This window comes from Panthera leo, chromosome E1, assembly GCF_018350215.1.
Source record: "Panthera leo isolate Ple1 chromosome E1, P.leo_Ple1_pat1.1, whole genome shotgun sequence".
Classification (NCBI taxonomy): domain Eukaryota; kingdom Metazoa; phylum Chordata; class Mammalia; order Carnivora; family Felidae; genus Panthera; species Panthera leo.
Window position 1 is genome coordinate 10,152,891 of NC_056692.1, and position 21,728 is coordinate 10,174,618.

Consider the following 21,728-nt stretch of genomic DNA (forward strand, 5'->3'; position numbering starts at 1 on the left):
AGACCAGGGTTTGAAATCTAGTCTCTAAACTTACTAGCTCTTTGACATTAGAGAAGATACATGGCCTTTATGTGCTTTAATTTCCTTATCCATACAGGAAGGTAATGCCTTGCATTAAGTTTGTGTGGATTCAATGACCTGCTATGTGAAACATTGTCCTAGCATATGTTCTTAGTAGACAGTGGCTCTAATAGTTTCCATATAGGGGAAGAGAAGAAATAGCTTGAATATGTATTAAAGTTTTGTGAAGTTGGAGTTAAATATCAGCAATCTACTTGGTAGATATTTTTATCTTTCAGATGGAGAAGTGAAATTGAGAGTTGCTCTATAACCATGAGAAATGTGGGTCAATAGTGAAACAATATGTTCATGGATAATAGTTTTAAAATTATAGATTATAGGGGCGCCTGGTGGCTCATTCAGTTAAGCGTCCAACTCGTGATTTCAGCCCAGGTCATGATCTCACAGTGAGATCAAGCCCCGTGTCAGGCTCCGTGCTGACAGCTGACAGCTTGGAGCCTGCTTGGGATTCTCTCTCTCCTCTCTCTGCTCCTCCCCTGCTTGTGCTCTCTCAGTCCCTCAAAATAAATAAATCAACTTAAAAAAAACGATAGATTATATTAATATTTATATACTTTCCATACCATGACAATTGATTTGGAATGCGGTTTCGGAGTGTTTGCATTCAGTTTTTTTTTTTAATCTTTTCTATTTCATCCCTATTATGTCCATTGTAAAAATCAGCATAAAAAATCTTATGTGGCAAACTATAATTTATATATATGTATATTAATGATTGTTCTGAAAGTGATCTCAGGTAGGGGCATCTGGGTGGCTCAGTTGGTTATGCGCCTGACTTCGGCTCAGGTCATGATCTCGTATTTCGTGGGTTCCAGCCCCGCGTCGGGCTCTGTGCTGACAGCTCGGAGCCTGGAGCCTGCTTCTGATTCTGGGTCTCCCTCTCTTTCTGCCCCTGCGCCACTCACACTCTGTCTCTCTCAAAAATAAATAAACATTTTTTAAAAATCTTAAAAACGAACTCAGAAAACTCACGTTTTCCTTCAAAAGCTTCCACATTTGCTTGGCAAGTCTCGTAACTGATAATTTACTCTGAGTGGCTTTTGGCGATGCTTTGCAGCAGGACTCATGGGACCCGTCAGAGTAGAAGGAAGATACGTTAGATCCTGAGTTAAGCTTCTCCTGGTCTTGTATTGCCTCTTTTCGACCTCCATGCTGGTACCGTGCTGCTCTCCTTGTCTGCTCTGTGAGATGTAATAGCACACAGGTCTGGGACTTCATGACAGATGAGATTTTCTTTGTGGGTTTTTAAAGAAATAATGAAACACTCTAAACACGTACAAAAATAAAATAACTAAACTGAAATAACAAACTGCCGTGTACTCACCTGCTTATTTATCTTTATCTAATTAGCAGGCTTGTGTCGGTTTTGTCCTTGGCGGATAGCCAGAGAAATTAAATCAAACCTAGAGTTTTTAAAAAAATATGAAGCCAGCTGCAGGAATCTCTCTTCTGAGATAGAAGGATAGGATTTGTTGCATAAATCAGCTGCCTGGATTGCCTCTTGGGACAGTTTACAACAGCCGTGCTTCGTACACATGCTTAGGAAGGAAAGGCCTGCTCACAGCCGTCCGTGGGGATGCTGCTTGAGGACAGCATGTGTCAGGAAACGTGTCTGCTTCGGTAGCTCAGGGCTTCCCGTGTTGGTAGTGGGTGTTTTGAGAATTCAAATTACTCTTCTTAATTTTTCACTGATTAAGAGTTACTTATAATCTGATCATTTTTATAGATGAGTTATAAAAATAATATGCTTTTACACTGAAAGAGATAGAGGCTACATGAAGAAGTTAATGATAATTATGATCGAAGAGACACTCTGTTAAATTCTTTGACAAAGGTTTAACCTGTCTGCTAGTCAGCATCAGTTTAAAGGCTGTATTCTCCTATTTCCCTACAGAAGCATTTTTCAACCATCCTTTTCTTGAGCAAGTTCCGGTGAAAAAATGTGAGTACCCATTTTTTTGCATTTTTACTTGAAGAGTAAATGCAGACTTAAGGAAAAAGTAGTGTTTTGTGTTACAAAATTAATTTCATTGTGCTTCTCAAGATTTCATTGAGCTTTTCTTAAATACCCATAGCTGTATTTATTTAATCACAGTTGTTTGTCCCAAATCTGGGTGGAAACAGTTTTAGTAGTTGCTGCATTTTCAGTTTTATCCATGGGAGGTGTAATAAGTTGGTGAGTGTGAATTTGGGGTCAACATGAAGGTGTAGTAGGGTTTTTTTGGTTTTTTTGTTTTTTAATTATTTATTTATTAAAAAAAAATTTTAACGTTTATTTATTTTTGAGACAGAGAAAGACAGAGCATGAATGGGGGAGGTTCAGAGAGGAGACACAGAATCTGAAACAGGCTCCAGGCTCTGAGCTGTCAGCACAGAGCCCGACGCGGGGCTCGAACTCACAGACCATGAGATCATGACCTGAGCCGAAGTCGGACGCTTAACCGACTGAGCCACCCAGGCGCCCCTACATTTATTTATTTTTGAGAAACAGAGAGATAAAGCGTGAGCGGGGGAGGGGCAGAGAGAGAGAGAAGGAGACACAGAATCTGGAGCAGGCTCTGGGCTCTGAGCAAGCTGTCAGCACAGAGCCCGATGCGGGGCTCGAACCTGCAAACTGTGAGGTCATGAAGTGAGCTGAAGTTGGACGCTCAGCCGACCGAGCCACCCAGACGCCCCGAAGCTGTAGTGGTTTTGACAGGTTTTCTGTTAGACAAGCCGTGTAACTGCCGTACAGAGTGACGTCTGTCTTCATCCGTGTCTCTTCCCCCAGCCTGCCCGGTCCCGGTGCCCGTGTATGCTGGCTCTGTGTCCGGCAGCTCCTGTGGCAGCTCCCCGTCTTGTCGTTTTGCCTCTCCCCCGGTAAGCTTTGCTTTCATTAACGGTAATTTTCAGTTAGTGCTGTTGCATCTGTCCACACCTAAGCCTACAGGTACGCTGTGGATGACCTTTTTATGTGTCGTGTTTACTGGGGCAACTGAGGTTTGGGGAAAGAGCATTATTGTTGAGTCAAATAGAGCTAGATGTGGATCTCTGCCCTTATGTAGCTATGTAAGCTGCAGCAAGGAATGTCAGCTCTCTGGGCCACTTGCCTCTGAACAGCGGGTACAGTACTCTCACCTCGTGCCTTAGGGGGTTGGAAAAAATGATCATTGCAAAGGGTACCTATTATAGGTAGATAGGTAATGTTTATTTTATCTGAGTGTCATGACACCAGCTGGGGAGTTACTGTATCTAGGATTTCCAGTGGCGGTGAGTGCACTTTCCGCGGACCCGGACCCCCACAGTGGCGGCTGCCAGCCCTTCAAGACCTGCTCCCCACTGGCCTCCTCTTCCTCCTGGGCCCCCTGGCCATTTCTCCCACGGTTGTCTTTCCTCCAACCTAAGTGCTTCTTCTAGACCCTGAGAGCTTCTGCTCACTACATCTTCCTACTCCACTCTCCCAGGGTTTTACTTTGCCCTTTTCTGACCCTTGCCCCAAATCTCTGTTGCAGTGTGGGTTGTGACCTTGAGGCTTTTCCATAAGCTGAAGGTCCAAGGGCTCTTGTGTCAGCTATTGTGAATATTTTCCAGATTAGCCTGGCAGACATGAATTTCTTGAATTCTGCTGGCAGAGCGTGGGGCAGTTGTAAAAGGAGATGATTGTGTAATTAGTGGGTTCCACTCAGAGGTTTAAGAGCATGGGGCTTGGGACTTCTATACTCCTTACTTGCCACAGTTAACCAGGACAAATGACTTAAACTCTCTTAGCCACGTTTCTCATATGTAAAGTGAGTGTAATTTACCTATTTCGTAGAGTTTTTTAAGGATAAATGAGCAAACACACTTTTACTACACTGTCTGGTACATAGTAAATACTCTGTGGCAACTAATGTTATTATTCTTTTCAAGGAAAACCTAATAGCCCCTTAGCTAGAGCAGATGCCAAGCAGCCGATCTCAAAAAGATGAGTCCTAAAACTGACAAAAAAACCTTTCTGCATAACCCTGCAGACGTAAGCCAAGTAGAAAAAGCAGATGGGCTAATAAGACTTACATTATATTTCCATGAATTGAAAAAACCTCGAGTGGGTGGGGGGAACCCAAGAGGAAAAAAAGAAGACTGTTGTGTATTTCCTACTTCAGTCGGGAGTATAAGAAAACACTGCTTTGGAGTGACTGGGGAGAAGTGTGGAGGAAGTACTGACATGGAAAGACAGCTGGCGTTATTTGGAGCTGGTCACAGCTGCTGCTTGCTCACCCTTCACTTTGGGCAGGTCAGTTCCAGGGCTGAGCCGTGGCTCCCTCATCTGTAGCGCAGGCTTCATTGCGCTTTGCCTCAAGAGCAGGCGTAGTGAGTAGTTGATAAACTGTAGCTATTATTATGAAGTCTGCATTTGATACAGTGTGATACATAATGTGAAAAGCAAAGTTTAGGCTTGAGAAAGGAACCGCAAGGAAGAATCTGATTATGGGAGAGATGTGGGAGAGTAAGAATAAAGGAGCCTGTTTGTGGAACGACCAGGGAATGAGAGAGAGGGGTTCCAGTAGGAGGGACATTGAATTGGAAATTGCTTTGACTGGAGAGAGCAAGTTGGGTTTTTTGGTTTTTTGTTTTTTTTTTTAGGGGGGTGGCATTGAAAGGGAGAGCCTACAGAGCTAGCTTGGCTGTTAGGGAAGAGATGGAGTGTTAACAGCAGTGAGGACACACAGGAGGGAGAGAAGAGGCATATTTAGATCCTACAAACTGTGGTGGAAAAAACATTTAGAAGGCCTTTATTAGAAGCTAATGCTTGAAGTGAAAGTAAAAAGGAAAGCTGGGGAATAAAAGGAAATCAAGAGTGTTTCTGTATAATTTCCAGATAGCGAGATCAGAAAATGGGATGGTTTAGGGAACCTGGACGGCTCGGTTGGTGGAGCATGCGAGTCTTAATCTCTGAGTTGTGAGTTCAAGGCCTCCTTTGGGTGTGGAGCCTGCTTAGAAAAAGAGAAAAAAGAAAGAAAGAAAATGGGATGGTTTAACAAGCCTTGCTTTGAATGTAATCTGACAAAAGTAAGATTATTTCCTACGTGCATCCTTCCTACGGCTGGAGTTGATTCTCATACTCAGGGCTGATACACACAGACATGTACACACAACATTCTCTTTTTCACCTTCTCACACAAATATCCAGCTGCTGCTTTACTCTAGAGAAATCTTTTTTTTTAATGTTTATTTGAGAGAGAGTGCTTGCGTGCGAGTGGGGGAGGGGCAGAGAGAGAGAGGGAAAGAGAGAGTCCCAAGCTGTCAGCGCAGAGCCCGACATGGGGCTCAATCTCATTACAGCGAGATCACGACCCAAGCCGATATAAGGAGTCGGATGCTTGACTGACTGAGCCCCCCAGGCGCCCCCCAGGGAAACCTCAGAAAGGCAGAAAAACAAAAAACAAAATGAATAATTGGTCTTTCAGTTACAATGCTGACTATGGGTTAAGTGTTATTTAGGTGATATTTCTTGAGTGTTTATTGGTTTCATAATATTTATTAAATGTCTACTTTGTGTAAGGTTCTGGTTGATACTAATGGAGGAGACAGTCAGGTCCCTTACATTAAGGAGCTTTTAGTTTAGTTGTGTGGAGAGGAGGCCGGGAAATGGGTCACTGTTAGAAGCGTGTGTGTGTGTCTCTTTACTGCGTGTGGGAACACGAATGAGGAGCATCACGTCAGAGCAGCAACTGAGAAGGGCTGCTGGGGAGGGCAGGGAGCGGCTGCATTTTGGAGAAAGACGTAGCAAGGTGCAGTAGTGAAAGAATGGTTTCGTAAGTAGAGGAGTCCCTGTTCGTGAAGTCACGGAAGCACGGCCCACTGAAGGAACTCTGTAGGCCCCCCTCCCCCCCATACCCACTTTAATTTAAATTTGTTAGAACGAAGTGAAACTTAAAACTTTGTTCCTTAGTCACGTTCAGTAGCCATCGATAGCTAGTAGATCTGTAACATGCTGGACAGCTCAGATGTAGACCGTCTCCCTCATCGCCGGAAGTGCTGTGGACAAGGCTTCCCTGAGCAGTCCAGACTGGTGGATGCCGAGAGCGGTGGTGGCGAGGGGAGGTGGACGTAGTGCTAGAGAGGCAGGGAGATGCTGCGTCTTGACAGGGTGTGGCTGCGGTGAGCCTTCTGAACGGAGGTGTGATGCGACCCGCTGTGTGCTTTAGCCAGATTCTCCTAAAAGCAGGGTGGAGGACTGGATTTGAGACTGGTAGAGAGTAGAGTGGTCTCTCTGGTAGAGGAAGGAGAACAACCGCAGACTGTTGCACCTTTCTTGGTTTTTTTTTGTTTTTTGTTTTTTGTTTTTTTTCCTGAGAATGAGGGCCTGAGCTAAGGGGAAGGTGGGACCAGGTAAGAGAAAGGTAGTCTGCAGAGCTTGGAATTGCTTGAACTGGGGACTGAACGGATGGATGATGAAGTCGCTGGGTGTGGGAGTGTGTGTGTGTGGGGGGGTGCTCTGGAGAGTAAAGGTGGTGAGTTGGTCCATCGCTCACTGGAGATATCCAGGCTGCAGAGGTGAGGTGGTACTTGAAGGCAGGAGGGTGAGAGTGGTCACTGGGTGAGGCTAAGCATGTGAGGAGTAGAGGGTCCAGACTGGCACCTTGGGGAACTCCAGACTCTACTCGTCTCCTTTAAGGGACAGATGAGAAGCGGGTGTCCACAAAACAGATGGAGAAGTAGGGGGAAAAGCAGGGTCACTGAATGAAGGGGTAGAGGGGCGCCTGGGTGGCTCAGTCGGTTGAGCGACCGACTTCGGCTCAGGTCATGATCTCACAGTTTGTGAGTTCAAGCCCCACGTCGGGCTCTTCGCTGACAGCTCAGAGCCTGGAGCCTGCTTCGGATTCTGTGTCTCCCTCTCTCTCTGCCCCTCCCCCACCTATGCTGTGTCTCTCTCTGTCTCTCAAAAATAAATAAATGAAAAAAAAATTTTTTTTTAAATAAAAAAAAATGAAGGGGTAGAGTGTCAAGAATGGTCTGCAGGGCAAGTGTAACGTAGCTCGGATAAATTAAGGAAGAGAGCGAGAGTTCACATGACTTGGCAATGGGGAGGTCATGATGAGCCTAATAAAGACCATTTTATTGGACAGTTGAAGGTAGAAAGTGGATTATGGTGGGTTGAGGGATACATACGAGGTGAGGAATGAGTCCATGAAGATTGATAATTTCAAGAGATACTGTTAAAAAGTAGTCAGAGAAGATGGTAATTAAGCAGGCTGCAGGGATTTGAGACGTGACAAAATGAAACGTGTTCATGTGCAGAGAGGAAAAGGGAGAGGGTGAGTGTCGGGCAGAGGGGAGTTGGTCTTGGTCTCTGAGGAGGTGAGGAGGTGGAGGGGAATAGAATTAGAGCACAGGTGGAGAAGCGAGGAGATCTCTTCCACTCAGATGTTGTGGGTGCAGATAATATTACAAATGCAGGGAAGAAAGTGAGAAAGTTCCCGCCTAAACCATTGGAAAGAAATTATGGAGTTAAATACTTAGAATCACATCTCAACTTGACCGCTTTTTAGTTGTATGATCTTGGGCAAATTTCCTAAACTTCTGAGTTGTGTGTGTGTGTGTGTGTGTGTGTGTGTGTGTGTGTGTGTGTGTACATGTATATCTCTATATCTCTATATTATATATAAATGGGTTTCAGAACATGATTGGAGTTAAGTAACACATGGAAAGCTCTTAACAGTGTCTAGCCCACAGTGACGATCAGTAGTGTAAGTCTCTACGTTGTCCCTTCTCTTTATTACCTTGACACATAAGGTCTCTCTAAAAAGTGATGCGATTGTATGTCATGTGTTTGTCTCTCTCTCTCTGTCTCTCTGTCTCTCTCTCTCACGCACACACATGCACACAGTAGGAGATTTGAGACAGCTTTCATTGCACAGTGACATTCAAAGAGCCCTTGCAGTGAATTGGTTTAAGACATGGGTTTAAGTTTAAAGGACATTGTGGTATTTTTCCTTTTCTTACATAGAAACAGAGGTTAAACAGGGTAATAGGGGACTTAACACAATAAGTTAGGAAGTTCATTGTTTTAGGAAACCATTGTATCATCAAGACATTTAATTAGAGGTATCACTAGAGTCCTTGAACTAGGCAACTGCTAAAAGGTATATAGCTGCTTACATCTAAGTCTTTGCTTAAATGTATCTGATAGGCTTTTCTTCCTTTCTTTTCCTACCCCCAACAAAAGAGAAACCAAAGGAATGTAGCCACCACCTGTAAGGCTTTCCAAATCTTTCTGTGAGTGTAAGTGAACCTCTAGGCTTGAATGCAGTTATCCTTATTGATTTCTTTACTTTTTGACGTAACATGCTCTCTTGCTTTCCTGTTTATAATGTTTTCTTCATCATAGGTTTAAAACTTTTTCAAGTCGTGCAGGATGTCATTAACCTAGAGTCTCTGCGTTTTAGTCATTAAGTGAACAGTTATTAAGTGTCTGCTTTGCTAGGCCAAGAGCCGAAACTGGGGATGTTGAGATGATAAACACGCACCTCGGAAATTGCAGGAGAAGCAGACATGTACATGATAAGTGGTATGATATATTTTTAAGTATCATTTTTGGAGAACATTTGAGAAGTCTTTATGCAAAGACACTTTAAAACTGTGCTTTTCTAAGGGAGAGATTTTCCAAAGAGAGGTTTTTTTGCAATTTTAGGCTGGAATTGAACTTTAGGCCCACTTTTATGAAGACAGTATTCCTTAGTCTTGTGGCTGTTCTGACGTGCATTGTATTATTAGGCCAGTTTTAATTTTCTGTTGTTCATTTTAGTCCCTTCCAGATATGCAGCATATTCAGGAAGAGAACTTATCCTCCCCACCGTTGGGTCCTCCCAACTGTCTGCAAGTGTCCAAAGATTCTGCCAGCACTAGTAGCAAGAACTCTTCCTGTGATACGGATGACTTTGTTTTGGTTCCACACAGCATCTCGTCAGACCACTCATGTGAGAACCTTTTCTGCTTGTACACGTTACATACTTCTTACTTGGCTAGACTCACATTTATTTTCAACCTTTATATCACGCTCTCTTGTGTAGGGGGCCCTTTCAAACGGTCACGTTATTTAGTGGCTGGAATTCCCAGAGTTATGTACCCACCTTCCTAAAATCTGCTCAGGCACCTCCCATAAAGCAGTAACTTTGGATTCTGAAGGTAGATGGAAAGTTTACAGGAGACGGTAGAAACAAATAGAAAAGCCAGCAGACCAAGGGAAAGTAAATCTAAGGAAAGGAACGAAAGGAACTCCTCTTTTGCAAGACAGCCTGAGAGTCAAGGGAGTCTAAAGTCAATCTGGATGCCCTTCGGAAGATCCTGGCGTAAGGTCGGGGATGAGTTTTGTAAATGTATAGGAAGAATTTTTATAAAGGAAGCAGAATCCAAGTTGGCTAAATATAGTCAGGGCTCTAATGGAATAATTAAGGGCACCAGAAAACCTACAAAAAAGAGACTTAGACAAAACAAAAAGGGAACAATAGTCTGGTTGTGAAGGACCTGGATCAGAAAAACTAGAAATTGGATTACTTTGCTACTTAAATAGTCTCAGGTTGACTGTGTGTGGGAACAGGTGGTTGGAGAAGTTGGTATCCAGAGGTCTCTTTAATCATTTGTCAAATACTGATTTAACAGCTGCTGTGTCAGGCACCATGCTAGCTGCTGTGAAGACCGCCAGAGCAAGCGCACTTTAGCATTTATTTTATGGACACCGCAGCAGGAGTAGATGACAATTTACGATCAGTGCTCTCCCACCTCAGAGTTCCCTTTCAAAGATCGTCCAGCATACATTGGGGGTTTTATTTTATTTTATTTTTTTAAAGTAAATAAACCTTAAACATGATGAAATATTTCAAACAGGAAGTAACACAGCAGATACTCCAATCACCACCATGCTAATTTTATTTATGTCAACATTTTGCCGTTTTGTTTTAGATGTCCTTTTTTAAAGATAAAAATGCTGTAGGTACAGCTAAAGTCCTTGTCCTTATTCTAGTCTTGCCATAGGTAAATTCTTTGTGTCGATTTTTTTTTTATACTTCCACATATGCCAGGATCTGTAAATAACATACGGTATTCTTGTGTTTATACAGTTTTTAAGTAAATAGTATAAAGAAGCTTTCTATAGTTTGTTTTTTTATGCATGGTTTTGCTACAAAGCTAGATATATATATATATATCTAGGTGTGTGTCTAGTTCATTTTAATATCTGAATCTCACGGTACAACTAAACCACCATTTGTCTATTTCTGTGCTGATGGTTACCTGGATTATTTATGTCTTTTCCCTATTCAGAATGTATTATAACAGATGTCCTTGGATCAGAGTTCCTTCCACATGGATACTTCAGAAATTTTCAACCTCAAATCTACAAAATATTGGTTCACACAAGTTGTAGCCAGTCAATAGCCTCTGCCATGCTGCCCCTAATGGTATAATGGTACCTTCTAAAGAAAAGTCTTTACCTGGAATTCATTTTTGTAGATGGAATAAAGTAGGGATCCCATTATTGAATATTCTGTCCTTTCTCTACTGATAGGCAATTCCAGATTTGTCATAATCAGGTTTATATAAAGGATTAAGGGTTTTTTTTTAAGGTTTTCTGTCCCATTGGTCTATTTGTCTATATTATAAATCATTTTTAAATTTCATTTATTTAATTAAAAAAAAATTTTTTTTTAACGTTTATTTATTTTTGACACAGAGAGAGACAGAGCATGAACGGGGGAGGGTCAGAGAGAGAGAGGGAGACACAGAATCTGAAGCAGGCTCCAGGCTCTGAGCTTTCAGCACAGAGCCCAACGCGGGGCTTGAACTCACGGACCGCGAGATCATGACCTGAGCCGAAGTCGGACGCTTAACCGACTGAGCCACCCAGGCGCCCCACATTTATTTAATTTTTAAATAAATCATTTTTAAATTCATGCGTGTGTGTGTGTGTGTGAGGTAGCGGGGAGAGATTGTGGAGAGGGGTGATGATAGCATTCTTGTATTCTTTGGAATCACTTTGGCTATTCTTGGCCCCCTTTATGCCCATGTAGTTTAAATTTGGCTTGACAAATCCTACAAAAAACCATTTGGGGATTTTTATGGGAATTGTGTTGATTTTATAACACCTATTGAGAGGCAGTAAATGATCTTTACAATATTGAATTGTCAAATCAAGAGTATGTGTTTCTCCTTAACATGTTTTGATACATATTTATATTTTCCTACATAAAGGGCCTTCACATCTTTTGTTTTATTCTGGTTACCTTTGTTTTTTGTGCTTGTGTGAATATATGAAAACCTTTTTTTTCAAAACTGCTTCTGTTGAAGTCTTTGTGCCTCTAAACCTCAGAGGTCATTTCTTGGTCTTCATCTTTTTGATGTACTTACAGCGTGTGTTATAGTTGGCCACACCCTTCTTTTCAATTGCTAAAAATTTGTTATTTTGAAACGTACATATATTTTTTTCAAAGATTTCATTTTTTTAGAGTAGTTTTAGGTTTATAAGAAAATTGAGAGGAAGATGCAGGTTTCCCCCACACCTCCTGCCTACCTCACCAGAACAGTACATTTGTCACTGAGGATGAGCCTACGTTGACATATCACAGTCACCCAAAGTCCACAGTCTACTTAGAATTCATTCTTGTTGTACATCCTGTGGATTTGGAGAAAGGTGTAATGGCACGTTTCCATCATTATAATATACAGAGCATTTCTACTGCCCTAAAAATCTTCCATGCTCCTCACGTACTCCTTGGAAACCATTAATCCCTTTGTCTGTATAGTTTTATATCACAGTTTATCCATTTACCTTTTGAAGGATATTTTAGTTGCTTCCAAGCTTTGACAATGAAGAATAAAACTACTATAAACATCCGTGTGCATGTTTTTGTGTGAACATAAGTGTGCAACTCCTTTGGATAAATACCAAAGAGCATGACTCCTGGCTGGTATGGTAAGATCACGTTCCGTTTTGTCAGAAAACACCAAACTGTCTTCCAAAGTGGCTGCGCCATTTTGCATTCCTATCAGCAGTAAATGGGAGTTCCTGTTGCCTCATTACCCCCACTACCATTTAGTGCTGTCAGTGTTCCAGGATTGTGCTGTTCTGATAGGTGTGCAGTGGTGTCTTGTTTTAATTTGCACTTCTCTGATGACGTGGTGTGCAGCATCTTTTCGTATGCTTATTCACTATCCATATATCTTCTTTGGTGAGGTGTCTCTTAAGATCTTTGGTCCCTTTTTGTTATCTTTTTGTTGAACTTTGGTTTGGTTTGGTTTTTTGTTTTGTTTTTGTTTTTCATTTTACTGATGGAATTTATTTATTTATTTATTTAATTTTCAAATTTACACCCAAGTTCATTAGCATATAGTGTAATAATGATTTCAGGAGTAGATTGCAGTGATTCGTCCCCTATGTATGACACCCAGTGCTCATCCCAACAAGTGTCTTCCTTAATGCCCCTTCCCCATTTAGCCCATCCCCCCACCCACAACCCCTTCTGCAACCCTTAGTTTGTTCTGTGTATTTAAGAGTCTCTTATTTTCTCTCCTTCCTTGTTTTTGTATTAGTTTTGCTTCCCTTCCCTTATGTTCATCTGTTTTGTATCTTAAATTCCTCATATGAGTGAAGTCCTATGATATTTGTCTTTCTCTGACTAATTTCGCTTAGCACAATACCCTCTAGTTCCATCCACGTAGTTGCAAATGGCAAGATTTCATTCTTTTTGATTGCCAAGTGATACTCCATTGTATATATATATACACCACATCTTCTTTATGCATTCATCCGTCGGTGGACATTTGGGCTCTTTCCATACTTTGGCTATTGTCGATAGTGTTGCTGTGAAAGGGGGTACATGTGCCCCTTTGAAACAACACACCTGTATCCTTTCGATAAATACCTAGTAGTGCAATTGCTGGATCGTAGGGTAGTTCTAGTTTTAATTTTTTGAGGAACCTCCATTCTGTTTTCCAGACTGGCTGCACCAGTTTGCATTCCCATTTCTATTGAGCTTTAAGAGCTCTTTGTATGTTTGGGATAACAGTCCTTTATCAGATGTGTCTTTTGCAAATATTTTTGTCCAGTCTATGGGTATCTTTCATTTTCTTGATGTTGTCTTTCACAGTGGTTGTTTTCAATTTCGATAAGTTAAAATTAATCATTAAATTTAATGATTAGTTAAATTATTTAAATCAATTTATTTCTTTCATGGATTGTGTTTCATGTTGGTATCATGACACCCAAGGTCCTCTAGGTTTTCTCCTATGTTATCTTCTACAATATTTGTAGTTTTTTGTTTTACATTTAGGTCTGTGGCCCATTTTGAGTTAATTTTGTTTGAAAGATGTAAGGTCTATATCTAGATTCTTTTTTTTGTTCTGTGGATGTCTGATTGTTCTAGCACCATTTGTTGAAGACTGTTTCTGCTCCATTGTATTGTCTTTTCTCTTCTGTCAAAGATCAGTTGATTATATTTATGGGGTCTATTTCTGGTCTCCCTATTCTGTTCCGTTGATCTGTTTGTTCTTTTACTAATACAACAGCGTCTTGATTAGTGTAGTTTTATAGTAAGTCTTGAAGTTGGGTAGCGTCAGTCCTCCAACTTTGTTCTTCTCATTCAGTATTGTGTTGGCTATTACGGGTCTTTTGCCTTTTCCATTTAAACTTTAGAATTAGTTCGTCAATGTCCACAAAACAACTTGCTGGGATTTTGACTGGGATTGTATTGAATCTATAGATCAAGTTGGGAAGAACTGACATGTGGACAATATTAAGTCTTCCTAACATAGAGTATCTCTCCATCTATTTAGTTCTTCTTTGATTTTATTCATTCATCAGAGTTTTGTAGTTTTCCTCATACAGATCTTGTATGTATTTTATTAGATTTATACTAAATATTTTCATTTTATGGGGGGCCGATGGAAATGGTGGTGTGCTGGGGTGCCTGGGTGGCGCAGTTGGTTGAGCGTCCAACTTTGGCTCAGGTCATCATCTCGTGGTTGACTTGTTCGAGCCCCACGTCGGGCTCTGTGCTGACAGCTCGGAGCCTGGAGCCTGCTTCCGATTCTGTGTCTTCCTCTCTCTCTCTCTCTGCCCCTCCCCTGCTCATGCTCTGTCTCTCTCTGTTTCAAAAATAAATAAACATTAAAAAACATTTTTTTTAAATGCTGGTGTGCTTTCAATTTCAAATTTTAGTTGTTTATTACCGAGATAGAGGAAAGCAATTTATTTTTTTTAATATTAACCTTGTATCCTGCAGCTTTGCTTTAATCACTTATTAGTTTGGGAGAGTGTGTGTGTGTTGTCAATTCTTTGAGTTTGTTTTTTTTTTACATAAATAATCATGTCACCTGCAAGCAATAGTTTTATGTCTACCTTACCCAGCTGTATACATTTCATTTCCTTTTCTTGACTTATTGCATTAACAGGGACTTCCAGTGCAGTGTTGAAGGAGTGGTAAAAAAGGACATCTTTCACAGATTATATGAAACTGTAATAACCACAGTCCACAAAAAATCAGTGGGGGGAAAAAAAGAAAAAGGATGTCCTTATCTTCTTACCTGATCTTAGTGGGAAAGCTTGGAATTTCTCACCATGTAGTATGATGTTAGCAGTAGCTTTTTGTAGATTTTTTTTTATCAAGTTGAAACAGTTCTCCTCCATTCCTAGTTTACCAAGAGTTTTTATTATGAATGGTTATTGGATTTTGTCAAATGCTTTTTCTGTGATTTTCCTTTTTAGTCTATTAATGTGATTACATTAATTTTAGAATGTTGAGCCAGCCTTGCATACCTGGGATAAATTCCATTTGGTTATGGTGTATATTTCTTTTTATACATTGTTGGATTCAATTTGCTAATGTTTTGTTGGAGATTTTTCTGGGTACTGATGGCCTTATAGAATGAATTAGGAAATACTGTCTCTGCTTCTATCCTCTGAAAGGAGATTGAAGATAAAGATTTGGTATAATTTCTTCCTTAAATGTTTGGTAAGAGTTCACCAGAGAACTCATGTGGGCCTGATGCTTTCTGGTTTGGAAGGTTATTAATTACTGACTCAATTTCTTTAATAGAAATAGGCCTTTATTCAAATTGCGTGTTTCTTCCTGAGTGAGTTTTGGCAGATCGTGTCTTTCACAGAATTGGTCCATTTCGTCTAGGCTGTCAAGTTTGTGGACATAGAGTTGTGCATAGTATCCCTTTATTATCCTTTTAATTTCAGTGGGATCTCTAGTGGTGTCCCTTCTTTCATTAGTGATATTAGTCATTTGTATCCTCTCTCTGTTTCTTAGTTATCCTAGAAGCTTATTGATTGTTGTGTTTTCAAATTCATTTAGTTCAAAATATTTTTAAATTTCTCTCGAGATTTCTTCTTTGACCAATTTGTTTTTAGAAGTGTGTTTTTAATCCCCCTGTTTTTTGGGATTTTCCAATTATCTTTCTGTTACTGATTGTTAGTTTATTTCTCTTATGGTCTGAGAATAGACATTGCCTGATTTCTGTTTTTTTAAATTTGTTAAGGTATGTTTTATGGCCCAGAATGTAGTCTATCTTGCTGAATGTTCCATGTGAGTTTAAAAACAATATGTACTCTGCTGTTGTCGGATGAAGTTGTCTGTAGATGCCAATTATATCTAGGTGATTGGCGGCGTTATTGAGTTCAACTATGTCCTTATTGATTTTCTGCCTGCTGGAGCTGTCCTTTAAAAAACATTTTTTTTAAGTTTATTTGTTTATTTTGAGAGAGAGCATGAGCAAGGAAAGAGCAGAGAAAGAGAGAGAATCTCAAGCAGGCTCTGACGCTGTCAGTGCAGAGCCTGATGCAGGACTCAAACTCACGAAACTATGAGATCATGACCTGAGCTGGAATCAAGAGTCTGATGCTTGGGGCGCCTGGGTGGCTCAGTCAGTTAAGCGTCCAGCTTCGGCTCAGGTCATGATCTCACGGTTTGTGGGCTCGAGCCCTGCGTCAGGCTCTGTGCTGACAGCTCAGAGCCTGGAGCCTGCTTCGGATTCTGAGTCTCCCTCTCTCTCTGCCCCTCCCCTACTCATGCCCTGTCTGTCTGTCTGTCTGTCTGTCTCTCTCTCAAAAATAAACATTAAAAAAAAAAAAAAGGTCAGGTGCTTAACCAGCTGAGCCACCCAGGTGCCCCTGGATCTGTCCATTTTTGAGGGAGGGGTGTTGAAGTCTCCCAACTATGATAGTGGTTTCACCTATTTCTCCTTGTAAGTTTTTGCCTTACATAGTTTGATGCTCTGTTGTTATGGGCATGCGTACCTGTTGAGTAAGAATTATTATGTCTTCTTGGAGGATCTATGTTTATGTAAACATAAATGTATCACTGTGTAATGCCCTTTTTTATTCCTGATAACTTTGAAGTCTGCTGTGTTGGAGATTAAAGCTATTCCTGCTTTCTTTTGATTAGCGTTAGCATGGTCTATTTTTGTCTACCCATCTACTTTTTTAATCTATGTGTGTTTATATTTAAAGTGAGTTTCTTGTAGACAACATATAATGGGGTTGTGTATTTTAATCCAGTCTGAAATCTGTCTTTTAATAGGTGTATTTAGCCCATTGACATTAAAAGGGTTATTGATATAGATTAATATCTAACATATTTGTTAACTGTTTTCTATTCATCATCCTTGTTCTTTGTTCTATTTTTGTCTTCCACTCTTTCTGCCTTTCGTGGGTTTAATTTTTTTTTTTTTAATGTTTATTTATTTTTGAGAGAGACAGAGACAGAATGTGAGTGGGCTAGGGGCAGAGAGAGAGGGAGACACAGAAGCAGAAGCAGGCTCCAGGCTCTGAGCTGTCAGCACAGAGCCCGACGCGGGGCTCGAACTCACGAGCTGTGAGATCATGACCTGAGCTGAAGTCGGACGCTCAACTGACTGAGCCACCCAGGCGCCCCTGCCTTTTGTGGGTTTAATTGAGCATTTATTACTCTATTTTTCTTTCCTTAGCATATCAATTATACTTTTTACTTTTTTTTAGTGGTTGTCCTAGAGTTTGCAATATACGTTTGTAACTAATCCAGGCCCACTTTCAAATAAACTGTATCACTTCATGGGTAATGTGAAGTACCTTATAATAATAAAATCCTCATTCCTTCCTGCCATCCCTTGTATCATTGCTGTCATTCATTCCAGTTAAATATAAGCATATGTAAGCATATACATATATACATAAGACATAAACATTTAGCATACATAACTGAATATGCTGATGCTATTATTTTGTCAGCAAATCCCCTCAATTTTTATTTGGGAAAGTCTTTATTTTTCTTTCACTTTTTTAAAAAGTTTATTTATTTATTTTGAGAGAGAAAGAGAGCAAGCGTGAACTAGGGAGGAGCAAAGAGAGAGGAGATAGAGAATCCCAAGCAGGCTCCATGCTGACAGCATGGAGCCTGACTTGGGGCTTGATCCCACGAACCATGAGATCATGACCTGAGTCAGAATCAAGAGTGAGCCACCCAGGAACCCCTTTCCTTCACTTTTGAAGAATAATTTTGCAGGGTACAGAATTCTAAGTTGGTGGTTTACTTCTCTCAACACTTTAAGTCACTTGACTCTCTTCTTGCATGATTACTGAGAAGTCAATGTGATTCTTTTTATTTTTATTTGTTTTTTATTTTTTTAAATTTACATCCAAATTAGTTAGCATATAGTGCAACAATGATTTCAGGAGTAGATTCCTTAGTGTCCCTTACCCATTGAACCCATCCTCCCACCCATGATCCCTCCAGTAACCCTCAATTTGTTCTCCATATTTATGAGTTTCTTCTGTTTTGTCCCCCTCCATGTTTTTATATTATTTTTCTTTCCCTTCCCTTATGTTCACCTGTTCTGTGTCTTAAAGTCCTCATATGAGTGAAGTCCTATGATTTTTGTCTTTGTCTGACCAATTTCACCTAGCATAATACCCTCCGGTTCCATCCACGTAGTTGCAAATGGCAAGATTTCATCCTTTTTGATTGCTGAATAATACTCCATTGTGTGTGTGTGTGTGTGTGTGTGTGCGCGCGCGTGTGTGTGTATATGTATATGTGTGTGTGTACTCCATTGTGTGTGTGTATATGTGTGTGTATATGTATATGTATATGTGTATACACACATACACCACAGCTTCTTTATCCTTTCATCCATCAATGGACATTTGGGCTCTTTCCATACTTTGCCTATTGTCAATAGTGCTGCTAGAAACATGGGGGTGCATGTGTCCCTTCGAAACAGCACACCTGGGGGCGCCTGGGTGGCGCAGTCGGTTAAGCGTCCGACTTCAGCCAGGTCACGATCTCGCGGTCTGTGAGTTCGAGCCCCGCGTCAGGCTCTGGGCTGATGGCTCGGAGCCTGGAGCCTGCTTCCGATTCTGTGTCTCCCTCTCTCTCTGCCCCTCCCCCATTCATGCTCTGTCTCTCTCTGTCCCAAAAATAAATAAAAAACGTTGAAAAAAATTTAAAAAAAAAAAAAAAAAAAAAAAAAAAAAGCGAAACAGCACACCTGTATCCCGTGGATAAATGCCTAGTAGTGCAATTGCTGGGATGTAGGGTAGTTCTATTTTTAGTTTTTTGAGGAACCTCCAGACTGTCTTCCAGAGTGGCTGCACCAGCTTGCATTCCCATCAATGTGATTCTTATCTTTGTTTGTAAGTATGGCTTTTTCTTTAGCTTCTTGCAGAATTCTTTTTTCTTTACTTTTGATTTTCTGTAATTTGAAAATGATATGCCTAGGTGTAGTTGTTTTGGGCATTTATCCTGCTTGGAGTTCTTTGAGCTTCCTGAATCTGACATTCATTTAGGGAAATTCTGAATCATTATCGTTTGAGATATTTCTCTCTGTTTCTTTTGTTCTTTCTTCTCTTTCTGGTAATCCCATTACACATGTTACACCTGTTGTAGTTGTCCCACAGACTTTGGATATTCTGTTGATTTTTTTAAAAGTCTTTGTTCTATTCTGTTTGTTTTTCAGTTTTTGAGGATTCTGTCCATATGTTGTTCTTTCCTCAGCTGTGTCCAGTGCACTAATAAGCCTATCACAGGCAATCTTCATTTCCATTACAGTGCTTTTTAATCTCTAGTGTTTCTTTTTGGTTCTTTGTTAGTATGTCCATCTTTTTTTTATGTTGCTTATGTGTTTTCGCATGCTGTCTACCTTTTCCATTAGGGCCTTTAGCATATTAATCATAGTTTTAAATTTCCAGTCTGATAGTTCTTTTCTTTTTAAAGATATTTTAAAATGTTTTTTATTTAGTTTGAGAGAGAGAGAGAGAGAGATAAAGAGGGTGGAGGGGCAGAGAGAGAGAATCCCAATCAGGCTTCATGCTGTCAGCGCAGAGCCCGATGTGGGGCTCGATGCCACCAACGGTGAGATCATGACCTGAGCGGAAATCAAGAGTCAGACACTTAATCAACTGAGTCACCCAGGTGCCCCTCCAGCCTGATACTTCTAACATCCCTGCCAAGTCTGGTTCTGATGCTTGCTCTGTCTCTTCAAACTGTGTTTTGTTTGGTTTGTTTTTTTTTGCCTTTTGGTTGGTATGCCTTGTGACTTTTTCTTGATAGTCCTACATGATGTACTGGGTAAAAGGAACTGCTGTAAGTAGGCCTTTCAGTAAGTAGGAGGGGAAGTAAGTAGTAGGCCTGTATGTAGAGGTGTTCTGTAGCCCTGTGATTAGGTCTCAGTCTTTCAGTGAGCCTAGGTCTCTGCTCTGTGGGCATAAGTGTTTCCCAGTTTCTTTTTCTTCCTGCCTTAGGTGGGACCGGATGGCCGTAGGGGCCTGGAGTTGGGCATTTCCCTGCCCCCAGGTCCGCTAGGCTCTGCTTAAGTGGTTTCCCCTGAGGGCAGGCCTTGTTCCGAACAGAATGCTCAGACCTATTTAAAAATGGTCTCTCTTCCATTATCTCAGCAGAAGCAGGAGGGGATTTTTCTCTGGTATTTGCTGTGAGCTTCTGACTTCCTGGAGGTAAATCTGGCAATATTGTGAGCCTCCCTATGACTAGATCCTCCTGGAGTTTTTAACTCTTGAGAGTTGTCCACAGTGATCCTCTAGCAAATTATCAGTCATGGTTCATGTTTTGCCACCCCAGCTCTATTTCCTCAAGAATTCTGCTGGTGAATCTTCTCTCAGATAAGCCACAAGTCCCTGTGTTTGCCTGTCTGTCTCTCTAATCCTAGGGCATCGGTTTGCCCTTTGTCCTTCTCTCTCTTTTGGATCCAAGAAGAATTTTTTTTTAATGTTTATTTATTTTTGAGAGAGAGAGACAGAGACAGAGACAGAGTGAGAGTGGGGGAGGGGCAGAGAGAGAGGGAGACACAGAATCCAAAGCAGGCTCCAGGCTCTGAGCTGTCAGCCCAGAGCCCAAGGGTGGGGGGGTGGCTCGAACATATAAACGGTGAGATCATGACCTGAGCTGAAGTTGGACGCTTAACTGATTGAACCACCCCACCCAGGCGCCCACCAAGAAGAATTGTTGATTGTTCAGTCTGTTCAACTTTTTACTTGTTGGGTTGGAATGGCAACTTCCAGGCTTCTTACATGTGAGACTGGGAAGCGGAAGTCCTCATATAAGATTTTTAAAACATCTATGTGATTTAAATAAATAAATAAATAAATAAATAAATAAATAAATAACATGTATACGATTTAAAAGTAATAACACAAGACAAATACCTGAGTACAGTCCTCTGATTTTCCTATCTCTTGTTAGATTTTACATTTTTTTGTCTTATTGCTCTAATTTTATGGAAATTTCCTTGATGTTTTCTTTCACTGAGTTTTTCATTTATGTTCTCATGTTTTAATTTTCAGAAGCTTCCCTCCTCCCTTTGAGAATTGTTCTTATTTCAGGGTGCAATATTTTGTTTTATCCGAGGACATTAATTATGTATACATCTTTTAACCTTTCCCTGGAAAATATTTCTTTTTTTTTTTTATCTCCCCCAGGTTGTTTGGGAATCTGTTTTTCAGATTGGATTTCCCTCCTTGGATGTTTGGTGGTTGTTGTGTACTCATAATTAAGAGTGGAAAATTAGAACATTGTTTGAAAGCTTTGTAAGTGGTGGGTCTTAGGGACACGATATGGCTGAGTCCTTGACTTGCCTTGGAATGCTTCCCTTTTGGAGGGCCATTCACATCTCCCAGAGAAGACTCCCTGATACAATATGGGGGAACCTCTGCTGGCTAAGGATTCTGTCTTCTTGGGTCTCCTAAATCAAATGAGGCTTATATCAACTTTATAGCTTCTAAGTTTTTGTGGCTGTTGACTTTTCTTTTTGCCCTTGTGAGTTTAGGCTCTTCTCTTTTCTCTCCCTCCCCAATGTGGTATCAAGATAACGATATAATTACTAAAATCTTTTTATGGGAGGTGCCTGGCTGGCTCCATGGGTAGAGATTGTGACTCTTAATCTCAGGGTCAAGAGTTCAAGCCCCACATGGGGCATGAAGACTACTTAACAAAAGAAAACAGAACAAAACAAAAACTCTTTCTGTGGGTCTTTTTGTCCTTAGGATAATCTCATTAGGGATGTCCAATCAAATTACTGAGCTTTAAAGTCACTTGAAAGAATTCCCTTCTGGTGACAATACAGATATGTTGATATATGGTTATGAATGGCAAAACATTATCGTGGTTTGCTTTTGATTTCTAGGGATATTTTTTCTTTTG

General features: G+C 40.7%; 1 protein-coding gene across 4 annotated transcripts in view; it reads left to right on the forward strand.

Annotated features, from left to right (window-relative positions):
* ULK2 (unc-51 like autophagy activating kinase 2) overlaps positions 1-21,728 on the forward strand; it is an 83,602-nt gene that overhangs the window by 25,063 nt on the left and 36,811 nt on the right. For all 4 annotated transcript variants that reach the window (XM_042917330.1, XM_042917332.1, XM_042917331.1 and 1 more), the window contains 3 exons: positions 1,976-2,023; positions 2,852-2,940; positions 8,849-9,020. In XM_042917330.1, coding sequence (XP_042773264.1) covers positions 1,976-2,023; positions 2,852-2,940; positions 8,849-9,020 — 309 coding nt within the window. The remainder of the gene's footprint in view (positions 1-1,975; positions 2,024-2,851; positions 2,941-8,848; positions 9,021-21,728) is intronic.